This window comes from Camelus dromedarius, chromosome 10 (genome assembly GCF_036321535.1).
Source record: "Camelus dromedarius isolate mCamDro1 chromosome 10, mCamDro1.pat, whole genome shotgun sequence".
Classification (NCBI taxonomy): domain Eukaryota; kingdom Metazoa; phylum Chordata; class Mammalia; order Artiodactyla; family Camelidae; genus Camelus; species Camelus dromedarius.
The window spans coordinates 22,294,139-22,318,856 of NC_087445.1; the positions used below are offsets into that span (position 1 = coordinate 22,294,139).

Genomic DNA, 24,718 nt, shown 5'->3' on the forward strand with positions numbered 1-24,718 from the left:
GATTTAACTCTGAGAAAATAATGTTAAAAAAACACTATTTTAAATAAATTGCTTTTAAAATAAATTGATTGACATGGTAATTTTGTAGTATTTTTATAAACCAGGAATTTAAAATTTTTCATCTGCTAAATTTGTATTGGGATTTTATATAGTCCTTCAGTAGAAATAAATTTTTCTTTTTCTGATCATAGGTGGAAGAGTCTAGGCTTTCAAGCCAGGTACTTTGTGACTTTGGAATCTCAATTATTTCATTTATAAAATGAGGGTTAGAAATGATGCCTCTGAAGTCTGGCACAGAGAAGGTGAGCTGTGTTGGTTGTTATTAGCAATTTCTTCTTTTGTTCCTGTTGTTAGTTTGCAAGCCTCGTGCACTGTTCACTTATCTCTTTATCAGTGGTGGTACTGGGTTCTTAATAATTGTACCATGTACACCCTTAGCCTTTTCAGTTACTGGTGTAAAAAATACTTATGCCAATCTTGCAGAAGCTTACTTCTGTTGAAGAAAATGAATGGAGAAAAATCTCCCCTTTCTTACTCTTAACTGAGAGTCAGTCATTGAGCAGCACAATTCTAAAATCTTATGTGGCTTTTGGGTACTTTATGAACCTTTTTATGGAAACCTGGAAGCAAGACACTGATTGAATTAATACATTTCTGTCAAGGGACTGTTCTGTTAACCTCTCTTCTTCCTCCTAACCCATGTATGTTTTTGTGAGGGACTTTTCTCGTCCAGTAAGGAGGTTGCCACCTAGAGTGGGGTTACCAGTTCTAGATAGGCAGGTTATTGGTAAATCTAAGAGCCTTTCTGTCTTTAAAACAAAGGAAAAGGAAAATTAGAAATGGTAACAACCAAACCAAAAACCTACCTAAACAAAAAATTACAAAAAAACTCTTTACTTTCTGAAGAACCCAGTGCTTTTTATAAAATGCAAAATCTGAACTTTACACAGACTTTAATTTTTTTAAATCTTAAACTTTTTTTTTTTAAAAACAGCTTTTATGAAGGGTATGTATTCAGTGTAAAGATCTCATTAAGAAAACTACAAAGAAAGTAGTAAACACTATCTGAAAGGCTGCCACCAAGGAACCATTTTATTAATATCTTTTTAGTCATCTTTATTTATGTGTACATATGGATGTATGGGTAGATGGTTGTTACAGAAATGAATTACAGATATGTGACTTCCTTTTTTTAAGTCAACCATGTCATAGATATCTTGCCATATCTAAATAAAGATGCTCATCATAAATTTTAATGGAATCTTAGTATATCATTGTACCATAATTTACTTAATGAGTTCTTGGTTTGTGGACGTTGAGGTTGTCGTTGAGGTTGTCATCAGCTCTTTTCTTTTACAGAGTGGGGCTTCAGTACCAGCATTCTAGTTTGCTCTTGTATTCTTATTTATTAAAGGTGAATTCTTGAAAGTGATGTTCTTGGGGAAACAGGGATAATTTTGTATAGTTTAAAACAGTGGTTGGTAAATCTTTTCTATAAAGGGTAGATAGTAAATATTTTAGATAGCCCTATGCTTGCTGTAGCAGCTATTCAATTCTGTCTTTATAGCCACATACAGCTGCAGAGTATGTATATAAAGGGATAGGCAAGCTGTATTTCAATAAAGCTTTATTTATAAAATTAGGTGGCAGGGTAGCATTTGGCTCACAGGCTGTAGTTGCCTCCTCTTGGCTTGAAACAAAGGAGAAAACTGATTAGGGATGGAAATTGACCTCCAGTTGTCTGTAAGCTGCTTTCATGGTATCTTAGAAATGTCTTGTCTCAGAGCAGTATAATGTGTTGATTACTTTGTTTCCAGGTATATGGCAATCAGTACCTTTTAAAAGAGCTTATTATATGAGGTTTTCATACCTTCCTCTACTCTGAAGCCTAGTAAATTTTAAACTAAGAGGCTATATATGCCGGTATGTATTTTACCATTTTATACTTCAAATTTCAGCATATGTTGATAATTTGTAGGGCAGAGAAAGACCTGTAAAACTTACGTTGTAAAGATGTACATTTTCTCATCTGTAGATTGCTTTGATGGAGTAAGATTCTGGACGTATCCTGAAGTAAGCTGGAAGGAAAGTAAGCTTGAGAAGTATCATTTCAGCTGAAATACACAACGGATCAACGGGGTGACACTGAATTAGTTCCTGAACCTTCACAGGCTAAATTATACTCAGAAGACTGCTCTGTGCATAAATAGTAACCTCCTTGCATCTTGAATTTTTATAAAATAGGAATTATTGGCCCCTAATTGCCTTAAGGGTATTTGTTGAGGATCAGGTAGAATAATGATAGAGTTAAAAAATCACTCTGTTTGTAACATTGGGTCACTGGTGCCACTGTGAATTTTAAGAGATTTATTTGCTATTTATTTTGCATGCATCTGTTGAGTATCTGCTGTGTGTAAAGCAGTGTGGTAGGGGCTACAGGGGAATACAAAGAGAAATAAGTTTTAGTGCTTGCCTCTAAAGAGAAAAAACATGTCATGTATTTAATGTTGTGTAGTGCTGAGGGCCCTGTGGGTGGTAGAACACTGGGGAGGAGATCTCTTCCGCCTGGGGTATCAGGAGACTTTGTAGAAGTAGTGGAAACCTGAAATAGGAAGGTGTTCAAAAGTATAGTGCAGGAGAAGGTATTCCAAAAAGAGCTGTGTGAGAACTATGTCAAATTAGGAAAGCCTGAAGCAGTAAGCAAGAACCATTCAGGAGTCTAATTAGGCTGTCTGGTAAGTATTTGTCATGGAGGAGGAGGAGAGAGAAGCTGGAGAGGCAGGGTAGAGCCAGGTTTAGGGGCCTGGAAGGAACTCTTAATTGGTAATTTGTGGAGAACTGTAAACATCAGCTAGGAGAGTGTGTGTGACAGTTGGTGGGGTGGAATATGGCCTTGGTGGGTGAGTGTGGAAGGAAAAATTGGGATTATCAATCACTTAAGCATTATGGCAAACGTCTGAGCATGCTCTTGTTAGAAATGATCTAGAAGATGAGAAATGTTCTGGAAGGTGTGTGGGAGGACAGCTGAGGGGATTGGAAGGGAGAACTGGACAGGCTTTCAGAATTTACTGGGTTTGGAAGATAAGGAGAAGGCTTTTAATCGTGATCTTTGGTCCTGAGTCTTTGTTAATAGGATTATGGTGATAACCTTGTGCGCCACCCCCCACTCCCTCCCAAAAAAGGCAGAGTCAGGGTAGAGTTGTAGTAAAGAAAGGATAGCAGTAAACCCACACACTTTGCTTGTTTAGCAAGAGGTATTAACTGGACACTTGGACATTTCTATTGGGAGCTTGAAAGTGGAGGCTAAAAATTAACAGGAGAGGTAAGGAGTAGGAGTTGGGGAGTGTTGTTCTCAAACAGGTGATGGATGAAACCAGGGAGGAGCATCATGTAACTAAAGGGAAAGCATGTAGAGAGGAAATGGTGTTATATAGCGTTTCTTAGGTAAGTCATTGACGTAAATAGCTTTATATTTGAGGCTACTAATGCCAAAAACATACAAAATGGGAAACCGTGTAATCAATTCTAAAGCATTCTGTTGTCTACTAAGCCTTTTTTAGATTTTAAAGTCACTAGATTTCAGACGTATGTTCAGTTTGAAAAAACACCTTAAAGATCTCCAAGGAAAATACAAGGAAGCCCCTTTTACTTTATTTTCTCACCACTTCCTGAGACCTTCAGTAACAAAAAGATGCCATTGGTGGGAGAGGCTTACATTCACTTTTGACCTCTCTGGTGCAGCTTTTCATCTTCCCTGGATCTCACCCCAGTTGATGGGGGTTGGGGGGGGGTCTTACATAGAAATCAACTTGGTGTGCTCTTGTGCGTTTTCTCTTTTTAGTCTGGGGTCCTTGGCAGGTTTGGAGGGGGAATTGTGCAGTGCACAGTATGACTTAGGTTTGGGTTGGGCAAGTTTTTACTTTGTGGAACAGCAGGGGCGAATCTGCCTTCATTTCTTTTCTTACCGTTACCCGTGTTTAAATTTGCATGCAAAGAGGAGCACATTGCTTTATTGATCTCAGGTGCGCTGCTCTGTGCGCTTTGGCAGCAGGGCGAAGGCTGCCCTGGCTCTCCTGTTGACGGCACTGGGAGTCCCTCTGGTCTGCTGCTACCCCGATTTGTGGCGTCTCACTCTTCACAGTAAGTCTAAGCCATGACAGATGGGGCGTGGGGCTAGTCCAGAGAAATCTACCTCTCTAGACGACCACTGTGCGTTAAATCTAGTTTAAGTGCTCATTGTATTTTATCTCTTAAACCATGTATGGCAACTTAAACTTTTTTTTCCCCCCATAACAGGCTTGGTGTAGGTTCAATGAATAATATGAAGATGTTGAGTTTAGAGGGCAGGGGTGGATATTTGTTCTCTCACTGGCTGTTGTGGGACACACGCCTCCATCATATTTTACTCCTCACACTCTTTGTTCTGCTCTCTCATGTACACCTTTTTCAATCACCCTTTTCTCCGAGTTGTGAAATCTAGGGAGGAAAATAAAAAACCTTTTGATTCGTCTCATTTGGTGCCCCTGATGAGGTAAGGTTAAGTGGACTGCACTTGTTTTCCCCTAAAGTAAGCTCCTCTCTTTAAAAAAAAAAAGAAAAAATGCCCCCTGCCTCAGAAAAGCATTCACTAGTTGGGTGATCGTGACTTGAAAGTCTTCTCTTCCGCCTCAGTGGAGATAGTTAAATTCATCTTCATTCTTAATTGCTGGAAAACCAGGGAGAGAAGCTGAGTGGAGCAAACCAGGGGCTGAGTTCAAGGTGATGTGGGTCATTTTGAACTGCTTTTTAGTTTCAGTCCTAAAGTCATGTCTGTCCTTGAATTATGTCCTGGTAGGGTTTGCAGCATAACATGGAGTTCCTGTGCCGCTGCTCCCGACGTGGCTTACTCACCTGGGCTTATCTCTCAAGCGTCTCCTTTCCTGCTGTTCCGTCTCCTTCACAGAGTGAGGTTTGGGGAGACGCTGGATCTTACGTCCTGGTGTATACTTCTTTCTTTTTCCTTCTTCTCTTTTTTTTTTTTTCCCTTTTTAAAGGGATCTCTCTTCTAAAATGAAGTTATCATCTAGAGAGCTTTTGCCTTACCAGTTCTTTTTTTGATATTCTTATTTATTTAGGCTAGTGATTCTCAAACTTTAATGCTCATCAGCATCACCTGGAGGGCTTGTAAAAACAAGTGGCTGGGTTCCACTGCCTGGTAGGTCCGCTGTCAGAGTAGATCTCAGGTGGGGCTGCAGATGCAGGTCTAACAAGGTCCCAGGTGATGTTAATAATGTTCCTTGGCTGAGAGTACACCTTGAACCTCTGACCTAGACTGTTTGTCTATCAGTTTGCTGTTTTGGGTTTTTTCCCCCAAAGGGTAGAGTTTCTTCAGTCTTGATTCACCTAAGTTCCTTGAAAACTCATTTTTCATTCATGCTAGGTCAAGCCACTAGCATGAAGGAGAACTCAGAAGATTGCCTTATATTTTAATTGTGAAGGGCTTGGTTGGGGCAGGAATGGCAGAGAGTGAAATGTGTCGCTTCTCAGTAATCTCCCCATGAAGACTTTTAAGGTCGGTGTGTGTCAGCCAAAGGGGACTGGAGAGGGATTCTAGGAGGTGAGCTGCCCAACTGGAAAAATGTGCCAGGAGCTGACATGGAGCGAAACCACACTTTATTCTAGTACAACAAGATGGCGCGCCGCCCACGTGGCGCACGTGTCCTTTTTTACATATTCTGCCCGCACATGCGTATTGTTCATAATGTGCGCTCACGCTATTGGCGCATGCGTATTGTTCATAATGCTCGCTCACGCTATTGGCGCATGTGTATTGTTCATAATGCTTACTCATGCTATTGGCGCATGTGTAGATTTACTTATTTACTTCTTACCTCATACACATGCAAGTTACTGTGACCTTTGACCTGGGTCCCACGGCCTACTCAAGGCTGCCGACAGTGTGTCAGAGCCTAGACAGAGCTTCATAGTTGGCCTCAACATGGCATTCTAGGAAGCCTTCTACAGGGTGAGAGAGCTGGCCCCTAATTGAGACTAATTGAAGAGGTATAATTTTTAGGTTCCCTAATTGCTTATATTATTCCTTTGACACTTGAAGTTTGCTTCCAGCCATCCCCTCACCCCCCAAATTCCTTCTCTCACTGTCTCAGACTTCTCAGCCCTGATGGGAATGGTGTGCTGCAGGGCCAGGAGGTTATCTGGGAAGTATCTCTACCTGTTTTGTGTACCTACAGCACACTGAGTCAGGTGCTTTACCTGTGTCATCTCCTTCACCCTTGTCAACCCTATGCGGTGAATATAATTATTCCCATTTTACAGATGCAGAAGACAAGGCTTTGAATTGGTAATTTACTGACCAGCTTCACAAAGTGCTGTAACTGGGATTAAAATAGGCTTAGGGGGGTGGGTATAACTTAGTGGTAGAGCACATGCTTAGCATGCATGAGGTCCTGGGTTCAATCCCTAATACCTCCATTAAAAAAGTATATTAAAAAATAAAAATAACCTCCCCTTGCCCAAGGTTTGGCTCCAAAGCCAGTAGACATTAACTGCACATCCAACAACTTAGGTCTCCTTTTCAGTGATTCTTCTCACTTGTTTTGCAGCACTGCGTTTAGCGTATCTCCATCCTTACAGTGTTGGGTAATTAATTTATTTCCTTAGCTGCTCTTTCTCACAAGCCCTCCTGGCTAACTTGTCAAATCCATTTTGCTGAATGGTCTTCCTGAATTCTTTGTGTTATCTGAGTAATTTTTCCTCTCGTTGCTGAACACTGACCACTGAAATGAGGCTGAAGTTGTCATTGCTTTTCTCTGGCTTGGAGTATAACAGAGCTTATACCCAGCCGTGCCCCTGAGTCCTCTGATGGGGCTCTTTTGGGGTTGTCTCTGTTTCTTTTTAAAAAACAATTCTGTCTCCCTATTCTTTTCCAAGTTTTCCTTGGGTTCAGATGCTTTCCCTCATTCCTTCACCACTAAGTTGAAGCCACCAAGCACATACACTTGAGACCTGCTCTGGGCTTACAGCCAGTTCACCAAAGAGACTTGAGCTGACATGGAAGTTAGTTAGTTTATTTAGGCTCTGACTTTTATAGTGCCTATCAGGTAAATGCCTACCAGAATGTTTAATGTTGAAAAATAAAAGTTCAAATGGGCTCTGGCTTTGCAAGAAACATCCCAGACTCTGTAAGCCCCTTTCTTGGTAACACTTTTCTCAGGTTATCACTCCTGTGCCTCTTTCTTCCTTTGTCCCTTTCATGACAGCCACCCTCTGCACCCATTCTGCTTCAGGTATTTTGAACAGTAGCTTCCATTTACGATATGGAGCCTTTTCAGTCTTCTTTTCAGAAGTCGGGTCCCTAGCAGTCTTTATGTGGGATCTCTGTAAACAAAGGACATATGTGTGTGTAGGAAGCCTGCTGTATTTCCTCCCTGTCCCACAGAAAATGTGTTTTCTGGAAGCCCTTTTGACACTGAAGTGAATGCCCACTGGCCCTCCCTGGTTGAAAATTCTCCTGAGAGGAGAGAGAGAGAGAGACTTTTCTTTATGCTTGTTGTCATATGTTTTGTTTCTGCTGATTATATACAAAGTGAGTTGTAAAGGGCTCTCTCCCACACCATGGTCCCTTTGAGGTACATGCAGAGAGGAGATGTGCACTCAGCTCCCGCTTCCCTAGGGATGCTCGGGGGTCCCTCTCCAGGCCTATACTTCCTGCTACAGCCCCAGTCGAATGAAATTTAGACAAGGACCAGTTACCACCCTGTCATGAAGCCTGTGGCGTGCTGTGCCATTTAGAAATATTAGCTGATGAGTTTAGTGCTTGTCTTTGGTTTTAACTTAAGTGTTTCTCTTAAACAAAGGGAGAATAAAAAACAAAAAGTCCCTGTAGTCATACTACTTCTCAGAGATCAAAATCACTGTGAACATTTTGTGAAAACCATGGTGGAACTTTTTTTAAAGCATGACGTTGAACTGGATGCTAAACACTAGCACGAAGAAAAGAAGATAAAATTGGAATTCCCCAAATCAATTTAAAATTTCAATTCCATTGAAAACAGGAGGTCTACATCGTATTTTATTATCTTAATTTGAAAAGGAGTAATAATAAGGAGTTGGGTGATTTATGTCTGCTGTTTCTGTCCCTCCTAGTTCATTTTGGGGATTTGGATTGTTGAAACATTCTAGTAGCCTGGTGTAGTTTCCTCCCAACTTACTCACAGACCTTTTTGTTTTCTCTCAGAAACTGTGTATTTCTAAGTGTTTGAGGTTGTAATTGAGTGTAATTGTAGTTGTTTAACTTTCTCTCTTCCTCCTGAGAGTGTTTATAAAATCCCTTCTGTGAGGGTGAAAAGGAACTAGAAACTTAGTCTTTGTGGCATGGTCAAATAATATTAAGGTAAGTGGGAATTGTTTTGCATACATGAAATAAAGTATTGTTTACACTTAATTTGCAGTATATACACTCTGGCTCATGGAATGTGCTGTAATCAGTAGTAACATTTATTCAGGTTTTATAGGAAGCTTTTGCTGGGTTTCTTCTTGATATGGAATATTCTAAGAGGTTTTTTTTTTTTTTTTTTGCAATTCTTCTGTTGCGCCCTAGGGAGAGTTACTGTTACAGAGCTCATTAGTGCCCCTCCGCAAGTCATCCGTGTGGTGGGATGGGCATTGTTCTGTGTGTGACACAAATGCCGGGGCTCTCCTCTTCAGTACACCCCATTTCTTTCTCATTCCTCGAGATGGAGGATACATCCCCTTCAACGCTGCTTGTGTTGTCCGAGACCAAATTGCAGGTAGTAGGTCTTGATTTCTGGTAACACCTTCTCAGTTTCCTTTAATTGTCTTCTTTGTAATTTCCTTCATATGAAACATCAAATGCCTCTAGAATGGATGCCACTAAATGCAGCTGTTACATGTTTTTCATTAACTCTTTGAAATATGTTCTCATTTTTTCTCATTTCTTATGTTTGGGCTTTGTGACTTTCTATCATGTGACCCTGAGGTAGTTATTTACCTACTCTAAGCCTCCTGTTTTTTCATTTGTAAAATGAAGGTGCTCATGTCCCATAAGATCATTGAAAAGAAAAAAAGGGTTAATCTGTATGGAAGGAATCCACATGGTGACCAGCAAGTTGCAAGTGCTTAGTAAATGTGACCTCCTTTTCTTTCCCTTCTTGGTTCCAGTTGATGAAATTCATGTGTAAAGAGTGGTTAACCTTGAAGACAGCTGATACTCTGTTCGTGTCACCTTGTGGTAACAGGCAGGAGGGAAAGAGTAAGACACCTGAAAAGAATAGGAAAGGTGGACGTAGATATGTGTGAAGAGTTGATTGGTATTTTGTGTGTACATATACATAAAGATACTTACTTGTGAACTTGCAAAGTGGAGTTTATTGAAAATTGTGTAAATTTAGAGAAGCAAACAGACTTGTGAGCCAAAAGAAAGACAGAAATACCTTATAAGGCAGCATGCTTAGCTGAAAACTGATCTCTGAAGAAAGAATTGATTGGCACAGATAATCCCAAATGGAGTTAAAAAAAATAATAAATAAGACACCAAAGGAGGGCTTTGAGGGGGAAAGGAGACACAGGTAAGATGAAGCTGACTGATAAATTGAGATTCCCATACACATATATAGTTGTGTGATTACTAAAGATAGTATGTGTTTGAAAATTATTAAGTAGTGATCAAGAGAAACTTTTGAAAGCAGAAAACAGATTTCAGTGAAATCTAAGTCCTTTTTTTCCTTCATCTTAAAAATTTTTTAATGAAGTAAACAAACGACTAATAAGGCAGTATTTCAGGATGAGACTGACTAATTATAATAGGTAATTTTGAAAAGGAATCTTAGTGGCTTTCATTGTAGAATTCTTGATTCAGAGAACTATTCACTAAATTACAATTGTCCTGTTATTTTTATTGTTAGAACAGACATAAACCTTAAGTGTAATTTAAATATAGTAAATAATTAATGAATACTGATAAAGTCTGCTTGTGCTGGCCTATGCCAGGAATAGCAAAAATGAATTTGAACAGGTCTGTTGAGAGTGCAGAGGAACATCAGGCATTGTAGAATGCAGTTTTCTTAATTCCCACTTCAGAGAATTTAAAAGAGAGGGAAAGTCACCAATTTCCAGCAGAGAGTCCATGTTTCTTTTTCCCTTCCCTCATTTCCTCCCATCCTTCCTTTTGACCTTCCTCTTTCTTTCCTCCTTTCATCTCCAGGCCAGAGATATTTATTGAGTGCCTGCTTTAAGCTACAGGCTGTGGATATAGGGGGCAATAAAATTGATGTGGATTTTTTTCTTCTTGCAATGTACCTTCTGGTAGTTAATAAACTTGGATGTATGATGTATACAATATATTTGACCTACTAAGTGTCACAAACCTGTGAAGCCATAATGGCCTGTTTCAGAACGGCAGTCGGGATATCCCTGCTTCTGCCTGGGTCAGGTGTGTTTGTGTGCAGTTCTCAGCAGCCTCCACACCCAGCATCTAACTCAGCCGTGTTCCCCCAGGTCCCAGTGGCATGTGCTGGCAGAGTGCTGGGTGCAGACTTTTGCCCAAATCTGGAGGAGCCAGACCAGAGGCTGGAAGTCCAGGTTGGAGTCTTACTGTTTTCTTAGTTGGGGGTGGTATGACAGAAACTGGTCGCTGAAGGCCGTACAGATACATCACATGCCTTCAGGAAAGAGACAGCTGCTGAGACAGGTATAAAAGAGGGGCTGGTGTAGCATGTGTGCAGCAGAAAGTCCAGGATAAATTGTTTGTAACTGGAGATCATTCAATTATTCATTTAAGAAATCAAGAAATTGTGTATATTATGCAATGATTAAGAACACGGCTTCTGGAGGCTGGCTTCCTAGGTTAACAGAAGTTGCTGTGAGACCTTTGGCAAGTCACTCAACCTAACTGGGCTTTAGCTTTCTCATCTATGAAATGGAGACTTCCTACCCAAGGTGATTATGAGGATAAAATGTTTTAATGCGTATTTCTAGCAGTTAGCACAGGGCCTGGCATCTATAACAGGCAATCAGGAAATCTTAGCTCTCATTTTTAAATAAAGTCATCATTATCTCCTGCTGAGAATGGTGTTCAACACCCGGGATGCATGGTGAGCGAGTCATGCTTCCTGCATTACGATCTCCCAGCTCAGCAGGATGGAAGGCATTCAGCCGGGCACTGTGGGAGAAAAACAGGACTTGATGATTAGTATCCTCCTCCTTCATGGATTGGGAGATATGTCCTCTGGTGTAATGTTCAGTTTATTAGTAAAGCATTAGTAAAGCACATTTTTAATGAAAGTATTGAATTGCCGTTCAGTTCATTGTTAGGTCTTGAGAAGTTAGAAGTGTGTATTGCAAATTAAAATTAGAACCATGACATCTTGGCCAAGGGCTTGTCTCCAATTACAGGTACCTTTTAGAATTATTTTTTAATTTACTGGAGGTACTGGGGATTGAACCCAGGACCTTGTGCATGCCTAGCATGCACTCTACCACAGAGCTATACACTCCCCTCCAGGTACCTTTTCATAGTTAGGGAATCTGTGTGCCATTGTTGCAGAGATGCATGTTGGAGTTTCAGCATGATGGTACCTCCTTGGAGGAGGAAACCCAGACTGTTTTTAAAGGGCCATCATTTTCTAAATTTTAAGAAGAAATTAAGAAATTTTAAGACTTGAGGGGATGAGCATAATGAGGTTGGTGTTAAAACTTTTTTTTTTTTTTTTGACTGATTTTGACATCCAACATGAGAAAAAAAGAATAGTTTTAAAAGTTGATTTCTTCACCATGGGCATGATGGTGGGGAAGTGGTGGTTGGAGGAGGATTCAGTTTTTAGGATACGGAAGGGTCTCCATCTCTTCACACCGACTCCTAGCCTGGGGAAGACCACCTGAGCTCTGCGGTGCTGTGGGCTGGTACTGTCTGGCTGGCGTATGGCTGTGATACAGTGGAAAAGCAGGTGTGACACAAATCAGACATGATCATGCCTTTCCCATTTTCCGAAAGCTATCAGCTTGTGTGTGACACATAGAAGACTTTGTGAAGGGTAGTCTGATCTTTGACCTCTTTGGGTAGGACGAGTGATGTTCTTCAAACATGTCACCTGGACTGGTCTGTCATGGGTGGTTGTTGGATAATCTCTTCTTGAACCTTGAACTGTGGCTCAAAGAGTGATGGGTTTTGCAGATGTGGGTGCGTGAAATAAAATGGAAAGAGACCAGTGGATCACGTTATCTTGACATACCAAGGGAGAAAATGTACATTTTACAAGTTGAAGCAAAATCCCATGGTTGTAGGTAGCTAAACAGATTGTGGAGTTGACAGTTCAGCATGGGCCTTGCAAAGGAGACCAAGTTACTGGACAAAGAAAAGAAAAGTGCTTATTTTACTAGAGTCCTCATCTTGCAACACTGTTTTGGCGGACTGAGTGGAAAAGTTGAATCTGTTAGAAGATAGTCAACTATGGTGAATTGGTGAATTAACTGGGTCCCCCTTGAACCCTTTCTTTCTCTCCTTTTTCTGTCTTACCTTCTAAATATGGCTTCTATACATTTTAATAATATCTGGTACATATTCATATTATGTCAGTCATAATAAATTTGACACTTAATATATTCTTCACCAGCTAACAATTCCAGGAGTAGCTTTTCCCTCAGAGTCCTTTCATTCTTGCATGGCACCATGGCATGTGTATTCTGATTTTTTTTTTTTTCAATGGAGTGAGCCACTTCTTACTTTTCAGTCCAACTCTGCACTCCATGGAACTCACCAGAGCATTTGGCCAGAGTCGTTTACTTTTCCTGCTTGGATCTCAGGCTTTTTCCCAGGGCCAGGCATTATAACCATGAGAGGATTTGCTGCTTGGCCTCTTGATTCTGAGAATAACCTCTTGTACACCTTGATTTAGGAGCCATGGCTGTGTATATCTTTCCCCATGAAGGATTCTCGTTTAGACACACAGCACCCATACCTGGTTTACTTTTGTATTTTAGCTAAGTTCTCAGGACTGGTGGCACCCCTTCCTGTTCTTACCTGTTTTCTTTTAACCCTTGCCTTTAATCCCTCAAATTTCAGATTATTTAACCACCAGTATTATTTACTAAATCCCAGGACCCCTGACACTCAATATATCTTTGGTTTTGAATGACTGTCATTCTTGTAGTCTGTGCCTGGCTTGACTTTTGCAAGGGCATCTGCCATCTTGTTTGTGTTAATAAGCTTGATTTAGAAAAGTAGCTGGAAATCCAGACTTTGATTCACTAACTTTTTTTAGTTTCCTCAGTGGATTTTGAAGTAGGTGTGAACCTAGGTACTTTCTGTAAGGTACAGTCACAAAAAATTGTGCTGTGACATGATTATTTTATGGGAAATGGTTATTCTAGTTTAGACCTCCTTTAACTGCTGTTAAATATTTTATTTTTAAGCATAGAAAAGTGACCGCTTTAGTCTGACTGTGCTTCGTCATGTGTTAAGTTCTTACAGTTAGCCGAGCTGAGTTCCTTTCTTGGTTGGGAGTTGAAGATGTGGGGTTTGACTTGGTATTTTTCACCACTAAAGTACTTAGAAAATTAGAGTAAATAATGAACCAATATTTCAGTACCAGATTAGACACAATTTACTGTGTTGTTTCGTAAACCACAGACTCCTTTCTTCTATGAATGCATGAAGGATCCCTTTTTTTTTTCCAGACATACCGGGGTACAAGTGTAAATTTCCATAAAATTTAAATGAGGTGCTTCCTGTAATTAATGAACAATTGTGGCTGCTCTCTAGTCTGCATTGTAATTAACCGTGATCAGGCTTGTTTAGTGATGACACTGTTCCTGTAATATGACAAGCTACTGTGAATTTGCCAGGTTATTAAACAACCTGCAGCATTCACTTATGGAATCACAGGGACGCGCTTGGCGGCGGCTGCTAGTTAAAGGCACCATAAGGGGGAAGCAGAGCTGCCCACTGAAGTCTGTCGATCACCAGAAACAGGTTTAAATTCCTGTGATTTTTGGAGAAGTTAATTTTGTGTGGATTGTCTTGAAAACTTTTGTTACATGATAAACCTACTGGGGCAGAGCTGGTCATTTTTATGAACTCATAATGAAGCCAGCAAATTTTCTATATTCTTATCATCCAGCGACACTACCTAAAAGCTGAGGTTTCCCCTTCCCACCCTATTAAATAGGTATAATATTTAAAAAACAATAACAACGACAACACACTGTTCCCTTAGCAAATTCGTTCCTGGCACCCCTCAAATAAAAGTCCACTCTCTTTTGGAGTGTGTGTTAGGAACAGCAGATGACCTTGTGCTAAAGCACAGCCCTGTCACAGGTAGAGGGAGCGGTCTAGGGGTCCTGGTAGCCTGATGTCCGTGGTCACTAGTGCGCCGCCTGCCCAAGCCCCCCCTTCGGTTTAAGAACTGTTCAAAACGTTACTGTCTAGTTACTGTGGTGTCTTTCATTCAGATTCTGTTTATTGACTAAACCACAAGGATTCCTGCCCAAAGTACCAGGCGGTCTATGCTTGACTGATTTTGATTTTCTAACATCAGCCCTGGGGTTTATTTGAAAAATGTACATAGACTGCAGCTTTAACAAGTCAAGTGACTGCATGTTTTTGACCATGGAGTAGAGTATATCTGAAGATCATTAAATTTAGAGGGGAAAGGAGGGGTGGAGAACAAGGGTAGTAGTCGTTGTACCATTGCAAAGAGAGAGAGAGAGAGAGCGTGTGTGTGTGTGTGTGAGTGTGTGTGTGACACATGGTTTTTGTCTTTTCATCTTCTCCAAGAGCCAGAAAGTTTCCTGCCGTTCTCTTTCCAGCTATTGACAAATGATTGCCAGATGTGAGATCTTTGCAGTGCTCTTTCCCTCAGCAAACCTGCAGCGATGGGATATTTGATTCTCCCTTGCCCATTTCATCTCCTTTCCACATCTGCCAGGGACACACAAGCAATACATCCCTACATGAGAGTTTAAAGTTTATTCAGCTCCTTTTTCCCCTCCGATAAAATGTGTTTGGAGACAACAGAATGAGGTCCATATGACTTTCTCCCAGCTCCACTGTATGAAATTAGTTGTTTATTTTACTTATCTACCTCTCAGTAATTGAACGATTTCACTTTAGTTTCGGTCCGTGGAAAATTTGATGCAACTCCGGGAGTGCTAAGAGTTTCCTATTGTTGTCCGCCTGCTGCAAGTATGCCATCATCACAGCTTCTCCCTGATCGTCTCAACTCTGATAAAAAGTAGACTAGTAGTTTCATAGGATTTCCGAGGAAAGCAATTTTAATAAACAGCTGTCAAAATACTAAGTGTAGCCTGTCTGGTGAAATGCAGTAGTCACTGAAGATCCATCCGTGAGGGGAAACTTCAACTTGTTTGGCTTGATTAGTTCACCTTATAGTTGTGTCCATTGTCAGAGTTGCTAAGGGTGAGGTCCTATCTTTAATTCCAAGTAGCTTATAAAAGTGAAAGTTCAGTGCATCTTGGAGGCATCTGAAATTAGCCCATGTAGGCCACACACATAATCACTAACATGCACAGAAGCCTTTGGCATCTGCTTGGAATCTGTATCGATACTGATTTTTTTTCTCATCTCAGTTTAAAAATATTTTCCAAAATGCTCTTATAGCGTATGTGCATACTATAGGGTGGGCTGACACAGGTGGCCTTTCAATTTTTCTATTACTCTTTTTGGCAAACGAAAAGGCCCCTTATTCCCTGAATAAGATCAGCGTTTTTTTTTTTTTTTTAACATTTAAAAAATAATCCATAAAATGTCTGCCACATGTTCCCTAGTTGATGGAAATGTTTTCCAAATTAGAGCTGTAGGGTTGGATTTTTACTGTAAAAGTGCTAGTGTGTTTACCGTTTCTGCTACCCTTGTAGCTGCCTGACCTTAGGCGAATTTTTTTTTTGTGATACTCAAATGATGAATATAAGATGATTACTAATTTCTGAGGGGGAAATTGTAGTTTTTGCTGTTAAGGAAGCAAACGGCTTTGCCCATGTGAAACTCAAAAGAGAAAGTGTGAAGTCTGTTTTTCAGTCTGTTCTTTAAAAAAATAAAAAAATCACAGCAACAACAAACAAAGCCTAACAGGAACAAAACCAAAAAGTCAGTCCCCCTAGAAAGCAGAAATCCTACTTAAGCCTAAGAAAAAGAGGTAAACCAAATTCACCAAGATGTGCACATGGAATGTTTGTAGCTTATAGTCTTTCAATTATATTACACCCCAGTAAAGCTTAAGAAAGGTAAAAGGGTACAACTGTTTACTGCAAGTTGCCAAAATGTTTCTCTTGGATGTGTCTATTGAACAGGATAGAAGAAAGTCATAGTTGAAGGTGTAGGTGGTCATACCTCGGTTCACTGTCAAAAATGAGGTGATGATCATGATGGCGTGGTGAGTTTCAACAACACCCCTCAAAACAAAATTACCACAACCCAAAGGATCCCTGTGGAAAAGCTTGTATTTTTATTGTCCTTCAACGTTCCCTGGGGACCAACGCCAGGATTGGCCCTCAGTGGATGCCAGTAGGTGGGGAGGTGGCTGCGAAGAGTTCTTTCATAAAACAACAAGGTTAGGAACTCCTGTGGCAGGAGCCAAGTTCCTCTGAGTTTAGATCACTTCACATAATTTGCTCTCGCTAATGCATTTGCTGGTTTCTCATGCCTTCCTGCGTTTTCCTCGGCATGGGTACTCTGGGAGGCAGGGAGGTGCTAAGCAATGGAGGTGTCATCCGGCCCGAGTACCTAGGGAACGTCCTTCAGAGGACGACTTGTCACCAGCCGTCAAAGAAGAGAGTGGCTTTGTGGTCTCTGAACATCTGGCAGCGCTGCACAGGAAGCTGAGGGGGTGTCATTAATTGTGATGAAATAATTTAAACCATCAGGAATAAATGAGGCTGTTAAACTAAGTTCAGATTCCATTTGCCATGCACATGTGTCTAGCAGCCTGTGTGCAGTTTAAAAAAAAATGAATTATATTAGCTCATGAGTAGAAGTGAAACAGATACTGTAAATGAAACAAGTTGCTGTGGGGTGATGACATCGCGTTGAACCATTTCACAGAGTTACAGTTTGTAGGATCAATATATTGAAAGTGGTGCAGTATTGAATGAATTTTTATATAAAGGGGTTCTTATGGTAATGAGGGATGTAGTAAGGATCAGTGATTTATCGGAGCCCAGGGAGGACGGACAGGTGGATGGGTAGAAAGAAGCAAGCTGTGAGGTCAGGGTGGGTGGTGGGTGCGTAGGGTTCTTACCCTGCGAAGCCAGGCCTCTGTGATGCACAGCCCACCTTTCTGCAGCCTCTGGCTTTGAGTACAGTGTTCGATGCCATTGCCCTGCGTGATGGAGGATGCTTCCTCTCTGATGACTAACTCTGGATGTCCCTCTTTAGAGCTTCTGATACTTTGGGTGCATCTATGTTGCTTTTCCTGAGAATGAACACAACTCTCTTTGGTGATATGTTACTCCTCAAGTGGATGAGCATACTTCTGAGGCTTTGCAAAGTCAGTGAAGACTGATTTCAAATGTAATTTTCAGGCACAGTGGAAAGAGACAGCCCGCGCGCGTTTCTTTACAAAGGCAAGACTGTCAGGTTGGAATGTCAGGACATCGCTGAGGTTTTGAGCACTAAACTGAGCAATGGTGTGCAGGTTCCAAAGTACATTTCTAAAATAAAAGTCGTTCCTTTGACACATGAGCAGAGTCTTCAAATGTGAACTTTTCTTTACGAATAAACAGAGGAATCTGAAAAATAAAATGGGACCGTTTAAATACAGGAAGTGGTTTTTTCAAACCATCGGAGAGGTAGGCCCTCTGTCAGATGGCGGTGGTGGTGCGGAGCCCTCGCAAGCCTTGGACAAGAGCCATTCTGCGGCAGCGTCTTATCTCATGTTGCCCTGCCCTTCCCCTCACTGCCTCGTTGCCTTTCTGTCTCCCCAGTTGTTTATCTCCTTTCTCTCTTCTTTTCCTTTTCCATTTTCTTTTTTCCTTTATTCTCACTTTTTATTTTTATCCTATTTTATATTCAGTTCTCTTTACAACCTGTTCCCATTCTCTTTGTTCCATAGAAATGAATTGCAGTTCTGTTTCCATGGACAGTGCTAGTTTTCCTGCTACCCGTTCAGAGATTAATATCCACAGTTAAATTGTACATGTATAAAATTTAGGTTGCATTTATCATAAACTTGCATGACTATTGGTGGATTTTTTTTTTAAAGGAATGTGAATGAACCTTGATTTGTTTTTTTAGAGGGATACACACTACTCACTAAATTATCCCTCTGCCTAGACTCTTGAGTCAAAATGTTACCAATGAAAGCCAGAAATCTGTGGCTCCCAGTTACCATCTTCCTTCTTACCCTGGCAGAGGAGGAAGACGTTCAGATCCAAACACTTGAGTTTCCTGACTTCTAATAGGGTAACCAGTAGTTAGGATAATGCTTCTTGTGTGTTTTGATCTTTCGATTTCATTTTAATTGATGAAATAGAGTAGGAAGACTTGAATTCTTCAGTTCTATCTTCTTGGCATTGTTGGAAGGACTGAAGGAGATGTGTTGGGGGCATTGTGTCTAGCACATCACACACAAATTGTGAATGCATTGTAGTTATTATATATATATATTATATGTATTTTGCCATCTTCTGTTGGCTAAGCAGATAAAGAATTAAGACATTTTTTTTTCCTGGAAATTTCACATATCTTGACTATTTAAATATTATTCACCTTTAAATAGTTTTATAATTTTTTTTTCCCCAAAGAATAAGGAATCCAAGGTGAACATAGGAAATTTTGAGTAAGAGACCTATGTTTTTTTTCTTTAGTTTGAAGAAATCACTGCATTCTGTAGGGCATGTATTTGTTGCTCAAATAAGAAAATGATAGTATATTCAGTAGTTGCTTGAAGTTTTCTCCTGCAAGTGTTTTAGTAAATACAGATAAAAAGTAGTTCCATTCACTTAAGGCCCCCCTCCAAACTCTTTATTTTGATGGCGTGTGAACTGGAAGTCCCTACTTATTTTTTAGAACCTTCTTTATTCTTCTACTGCTGCTGTTACTATTACTGTCTGCTTAAGTAGCATTAAATGTGTAAATTCTGTGTCTTGATTTCTATATTTCAGGTACATTAGAGATTAAATAAATGTCAGTTGAATGGCCTGAGAATTTCCCTCTGCATTCTTTATTCATACCACTGCTTCTACGGGAGAACGTTAGCTACATTTCAGATGACCAGCTTACCTAAGCTGTTCATGTTGGGAGTTGTCAGTATTAACAAAAAAAATGTTGAATAGGATGCTTGTTTTTACTTTATATAAGTTCGTAAGTCATAGCAGCTTCATAGGAGGAAGAACAGATAAGAAAACAAGGAAGGATTTTAATTCTGGACATCAGTGGACGAATTATGTGTTTGGAAGTGTGTGCATGTTTATACATTTTTGTGTATACATGCAACGTATGTCTCATTATATATATATATCCATATCTTTTATTTGTTTACAGAAGTAGCTAGCGATGTTCTGTTTGAGTATTTTGTGGAAGTCAGGCATAATAAATAATTTACGTTGAGAACACATAATTTCCTACCTCCACCCGCAAAAGAAAGAAAAACCTTTTGTATGGGGAGGTGATGGAACCTCAGTTTGTGTGTGAGAGTCTTTAGATCTCAATATTTTTTTCAGGTGGTTTAAAAATTTAAACCTGAAAATAACCTGAAGTTATATAATCTAATATCTTCATTTTACTGATTTGGAAAACTGAGGAATTTTAAAAGACTTACACAAAATTACATAGTAAAATTCTCCATCTCTGATGGGTCAAAACCTTTAAAATACTGTCTACTGGTTTTTTTTTTTTTTATTCCTGTAGAGTTTCTAAGCATTATACAGCCATGTTCTGAATTTTTGCTTGTCACACAAGATTATTTAACTCACTGTGTCCCATGTTGTGTATGATTTAAGTGAACAGAAAGAATGCTAGGAAGCCACGTTTTTTAGGTACTACAGCAGTGGTCTTAGCATGTTAGCCCCAGAAAAGAGCAGATCCTTCTGCCTGATGCAGGAAATGTGCTAAAACGATGCTAAGAAGAGGAATGTTTGGTTCTGGCTTTTTTTTTTTTTTTTTTTTTTTTTTTTTTTTTTTTTACCCCTTTTATCTTCCAGTGTCAGTTAGTATAGAATTTAGGAATTAGGCAAGAACTCACTCTTGAACATTAAGAAGTGGAAATAGTTCCATCTAAATAATCCCTATTTCAAAAGGAAAGTGCCAGTAGAGACATCTGAAGAATGGAATTACCCAAGAATATAAAATTGTTACTCTTTGCTGTTCAATACATGCCAGTGGTGTTTCATGGAGCATAGAAGCAGACCAAGTGCCCTTGAAATCATTGTTGTTATAAAAACCATCTTTAAGTGCCTTTTAGGGTATGGTACTGTGTTTGCATCCTATAAAAAGGGAGCTGACTAGACAGGGTCTCTGCCCTCTAGGAGTTTATAATCAAAAACAGATAATGTAGCTGACATCTGTTATTGTATTAAGGTCCTACAAATAAACATTGATCAAATACATAAATAAAAGTTTCATATCAGAGACAAGTAAAAACCTCTTTGCTTGCCTGATTCACCCCTACGCCAACACTTATCCATGGAAGTTGTAAAATGACTAAACTAATCCTGACACCAGGATATTCCTCTAGGTGGTTGTTTTTTAAGGGTTTTCAGAGAGCACTGGCGTTACCATCATGTCACTGATAGCTTATCATAAGTGGGTCTAGATTCAGGGATGTTGTTTTTACCTTTCTGGTTAAAGAATTGGAATGAGTTGCATTTTCCTCCCTCTGTGGAATTTTCCTGTTTCTAACCGTGATTCTAGCTATTGTGAACCAGCATCCTGGAGTATACTTTAAAAAATTTATCCAAGCCCTGATGTTAGTAGAAATGATACTCTTTTTGTTTTTTTTTTAAAAGAAACTAGCAGCTTTTTTCCCCCTCTCAGTCACTAGAAACTGCGTTAAAACAAATATAGGACTTTAAGATTGATGCTGTAATGGGATGAACTTACATACCCAAAAGGCTTTGAAGGGGATATTGTAAGAAGAGATAAGTTCACGACTTTGAAATGAACCGATCTGGTTGTAAGTTTGAGTAAAGCTATACCAACTAAAATTAAGCATATAAAAGTTGGCAGGAGAGCTAGGTATTGAGTTTGATAAAATATTTTCTTTCTGCATGCTTCAGCTTTAATGCAAGGTATTTTAACAGTCACTTCTTTTTTGAAGTGTGGGGGAACTAAAACAGCAACATTGGGAAGTCTAAACATGAACCCATATCAAAGTTCAAGATGTTAAAAAAAAAAAAAAGTAGCTGTCCCTACCCTGGTGTAGTTGTCTGTCCGTGTAAGTTAAAGCATGTGGGTGCATAAATTAATTAGAAGAGCAGTCACTGATAGAAATCAAACTTATTTGGTACACTGATGAAATAAGCATTGTTTATAAGGTTATCTTGTTATTCAATCTCTTCTATATAAACCTGGCTGGTTAGCATTATGAAGTAATAATACAATTAATGTGATGATGGTATATTTTTTCTTAGTACAGGCCTGATCCTGCAGGCCTTTCTTGACTGGGATTTGTGTATATAGAAGACCGTAAGAACTGGAAATTTTAATTAGCAAGAATGTTCCTCCTTTCCCCCTCCAGTTGTATGGGTTTTTTTTTTTTTTTTCCAATCTCAGGATGTTCCCTGGATAGTTTATTCTTTTTGAACCACTAATCTACTGACCCCAGAAGAAAAGATTGCCTTCAGATATTATTTTCTCAAAACTGTGCAAAGTTCATTATGAGAGATACCTGCTGTCTTCCAGCTATACTCGGCTGAGCCAGTGGGTCTCAAATAAAGAGAAAGTTTTACTTATAAATGAAGCCATTAGGAATTTCTTGAATAAACAAAGTTTTTTTTCTTTTGATGTGCAAAGGAATTTGGTTTATGACTATTAGTCTTCTATGTCCATGTCTAGCACATGCAAGGAACATTCGTTATCTTTTGTATGAAATGGAAAGCACTCGTGTCAGCTGGAGAGCAGAAAACAGAAACACTTAAAAGGAAGCTAAGAGGAACCCTAGTGCAAAGGAAGCCTGTTACTGTGATTATTACTTGATTCAGAACTTTTGCTTGGTGTTTTTGCCCTTGTTTACCCTGACTACCTTCCTCATCTGCCCTCCACTGCCCCACCATCAGGCTCCATAAAGTTCGTTTTTTTAATGTCCCTAAATGAAAACTTTGCTTTGGGGAAATTATATCACAAATGTGCATTTTACTGCTCTGAGGTTGCTTAACTACTCTATGACATTCTTTTATTCTTTAACAGAATCTGACAGTGGTGTCCAATAGTTTGACTAAGGAATTGCAGGGGAAGAAAAAGTCACAGATAATTCCCTCTTGCTTTACTCTTATGCATGGAGCCTGGTGTCTTGCTGTTCTTACTAAATCTCACCTAGAGAGTGGATTTAGAACAGTGCCCTTTTAGGGTTTTGCACAGGGCAATTATGAATGTGTATAGTAAAATCTTTATTATGATTTCATTTTGCCCTGAACAATTAGGATTTTTTTTCCTTCTCTCCTGGTGTGTGTTGATGTTAACCATTTCCAAACTGACAAGTCAGATATTTGAATGTATTATTTTACAGACTTTTGTCTCATCTTCATAGGAATGTGACAGATCTCCCTGTTTCAACAGTGATTATCTAGGATGTCATAGCAGCATCTCCGGCTGTTAGCAGAATACGTATTATTTCTGTGGTTTTGTGAATCAGTAGCCACTGAAAGATTTCAGGCTGATCACCTATGAATGATTTGTTCAGAGTTTGCTTAATGAGAGAGACTGTGGCGTAAGACACCCTCACAATACGTGTAAGGCTACATTTTCACTGTTACCCTTGGCTCTGTTCTGCATTACACAGCTTGGATTTTTAGTCACTGTTGAACTATGCAGATATATTTGATGGAGTTTGGGTCTGTTTCCTGGAAGCCTTTCAGGACCAGACTTGTGAAACCAGTATTGAAATCAGGATCTGCTGATTGGAGTCAGGCATATGCTGGGGCAGGATGCCTTCTGGGTTGAAGAGGGGCTAACAGTGGGCTGACTGCTCTTCTCTGCTTGCTTGCTTGCTAGAGCTTGCTTCTCCGATCTGGTAGGAAGCAGGCTTCAAAGAGAAGACGAAATGGGGCTCCACCTCCTTTTTCTAGCTGAGAGGGATGCATATGACCAACCAGAGCATATGAGAAGCTCTTGGGTATAGTCTGGCTCTCCTTTGGATGGAAGTCCTGGTGGTAAAAGGAAAAGGCTACAAGTTATACGCTGCAGAAGTTTTCTGACGAGTGTGGCTTCTCCATAGGCTGTCTATTCTACTGGGTAGAAAGATCTAGCCTTCCTGTACTTTCCTTCTTTCTCTCCTTTTATCATGTATCTTTTCCTTTCACTGTGAATTATGTTACTATCTCATCCCATCCTTCATTTTGATACTGTTATTTTAGGGTCTTTGGGGAGCTGACTTAACCCAGGTCCTCCTGCACACATCCTGAGACAGTGCCTTTCAGGAAGGCACTTTTTTGGGTACATCCCAGAGTAGGCATGAAGGTCCAGGGGAAACCAATACAAAGACGAATTACAGAAGTGATCCATACTACTGCTACTCTTTGGGTGCTCATTCTCACTGGGGCTTTCAGAGGCACCTCATAAATATGACTCACCCCAAAATAAAAGGGGAAAACGTTTACCCATTGGCTCTCATTCTCGATGGATCAATGTGACCATAGGGGCATTAACTCCCCACACTTCTTTTGTTTTAAACGTTTTTGTTTAATTCTTATTTTTTGGTGGCGGAGGTAACCAGGTTTATTTATTTATTTATTTATTTGGTGGAGGTACTGGGGATTGAACTCAGGACCTCGTGCATATTAGGCATGCACTTTACCACTGAGCTGTACCCTCACCCTGCCACACTTCTGACTTGGGTGCCTCATCTTCCACTTTGTCAGGAAGTGTGAGGCACATGGGGCAAAATCACAGTAAGATGCTAATTGGCTATCAGTGGGACAAGTTGGTTGACGTGGCTAGAACAGGAGGTGGGACAGGAAGGATTTTTGGTAGCACAGAGGAGGAGCCTGCTGAGGGGACTGATGCATTGTTTTCACTGTGGGTCTAAAAATCCAGAGCGCGCTGGAGTATTTGCTATTCTGACCCCGTCGTTTGTTGTAGTGTGCTTCTCAGGTGAGTTTGGTTGCCTTTACCTTGACTTTGTTATTTGAAAGGACATTTTCCTCAATAATTTAAGCATACCACTTGAAAAATTCACTATTAGGATCAGAGTGATCTGAAATGGTAGTGCATTTCCCTCTGATGGACACAATTCCATCTCTTTATTCACATGGAAACACAAAAATTTCTAGGCATTGTCTCAATTGTATCCCAAATCCTTGATTTTGGAATGGGGAAAAGTTGTTAACTATTGTGCTATTCTTCATATTCTTCTGGAAAACAGTTATTTAGCAGAATTCTGCCTTGGGGTAATGTGGCTCTTTCAGATCTTCAAAAGCAAGCTCAAATCCTTGCCACATTTTTCCAGATGGACCCAGGAACCCCAATAGGTATAATTAACAGTTCTATTAAATGGTGACGTCTGATAGATTGGTGAAGATTTAGAGAAGAGTG

The 24,718-nt window shown here is 39.9% G+C and overlaps 1 protein-coding gene across 5 annotated transcripts in view; it reads left to right on the top strand.

Moving 5' to 3' along the window:
* BNC2 (basonuclin zinc finger protein 2) overlaps window positions 1-24,718 on the top strand; it is a 478,550-nt gene that overhangs the window by 224,820 nt on the left and 229,012 nt on the right. For 3 of the 5 annotated variants that reach the window (XM_064490189.1, XM_064490191.1, XM_031449660.2), the window contains one exon: window positions 10,516-10,599. The exons of the other annotated variants lie outside the window; for them this stretch is intronic. In XM_064490189.1, coding sequence (XP_064346259.1) covers window positions 10,516-10,599 — 84 coding nt within the window. The remainder of the gene's footprint in view (window positions 1-10,515; window positions 10,600-24,718) is intronic. 5 annotated transcript variants of the gene reach the window in all.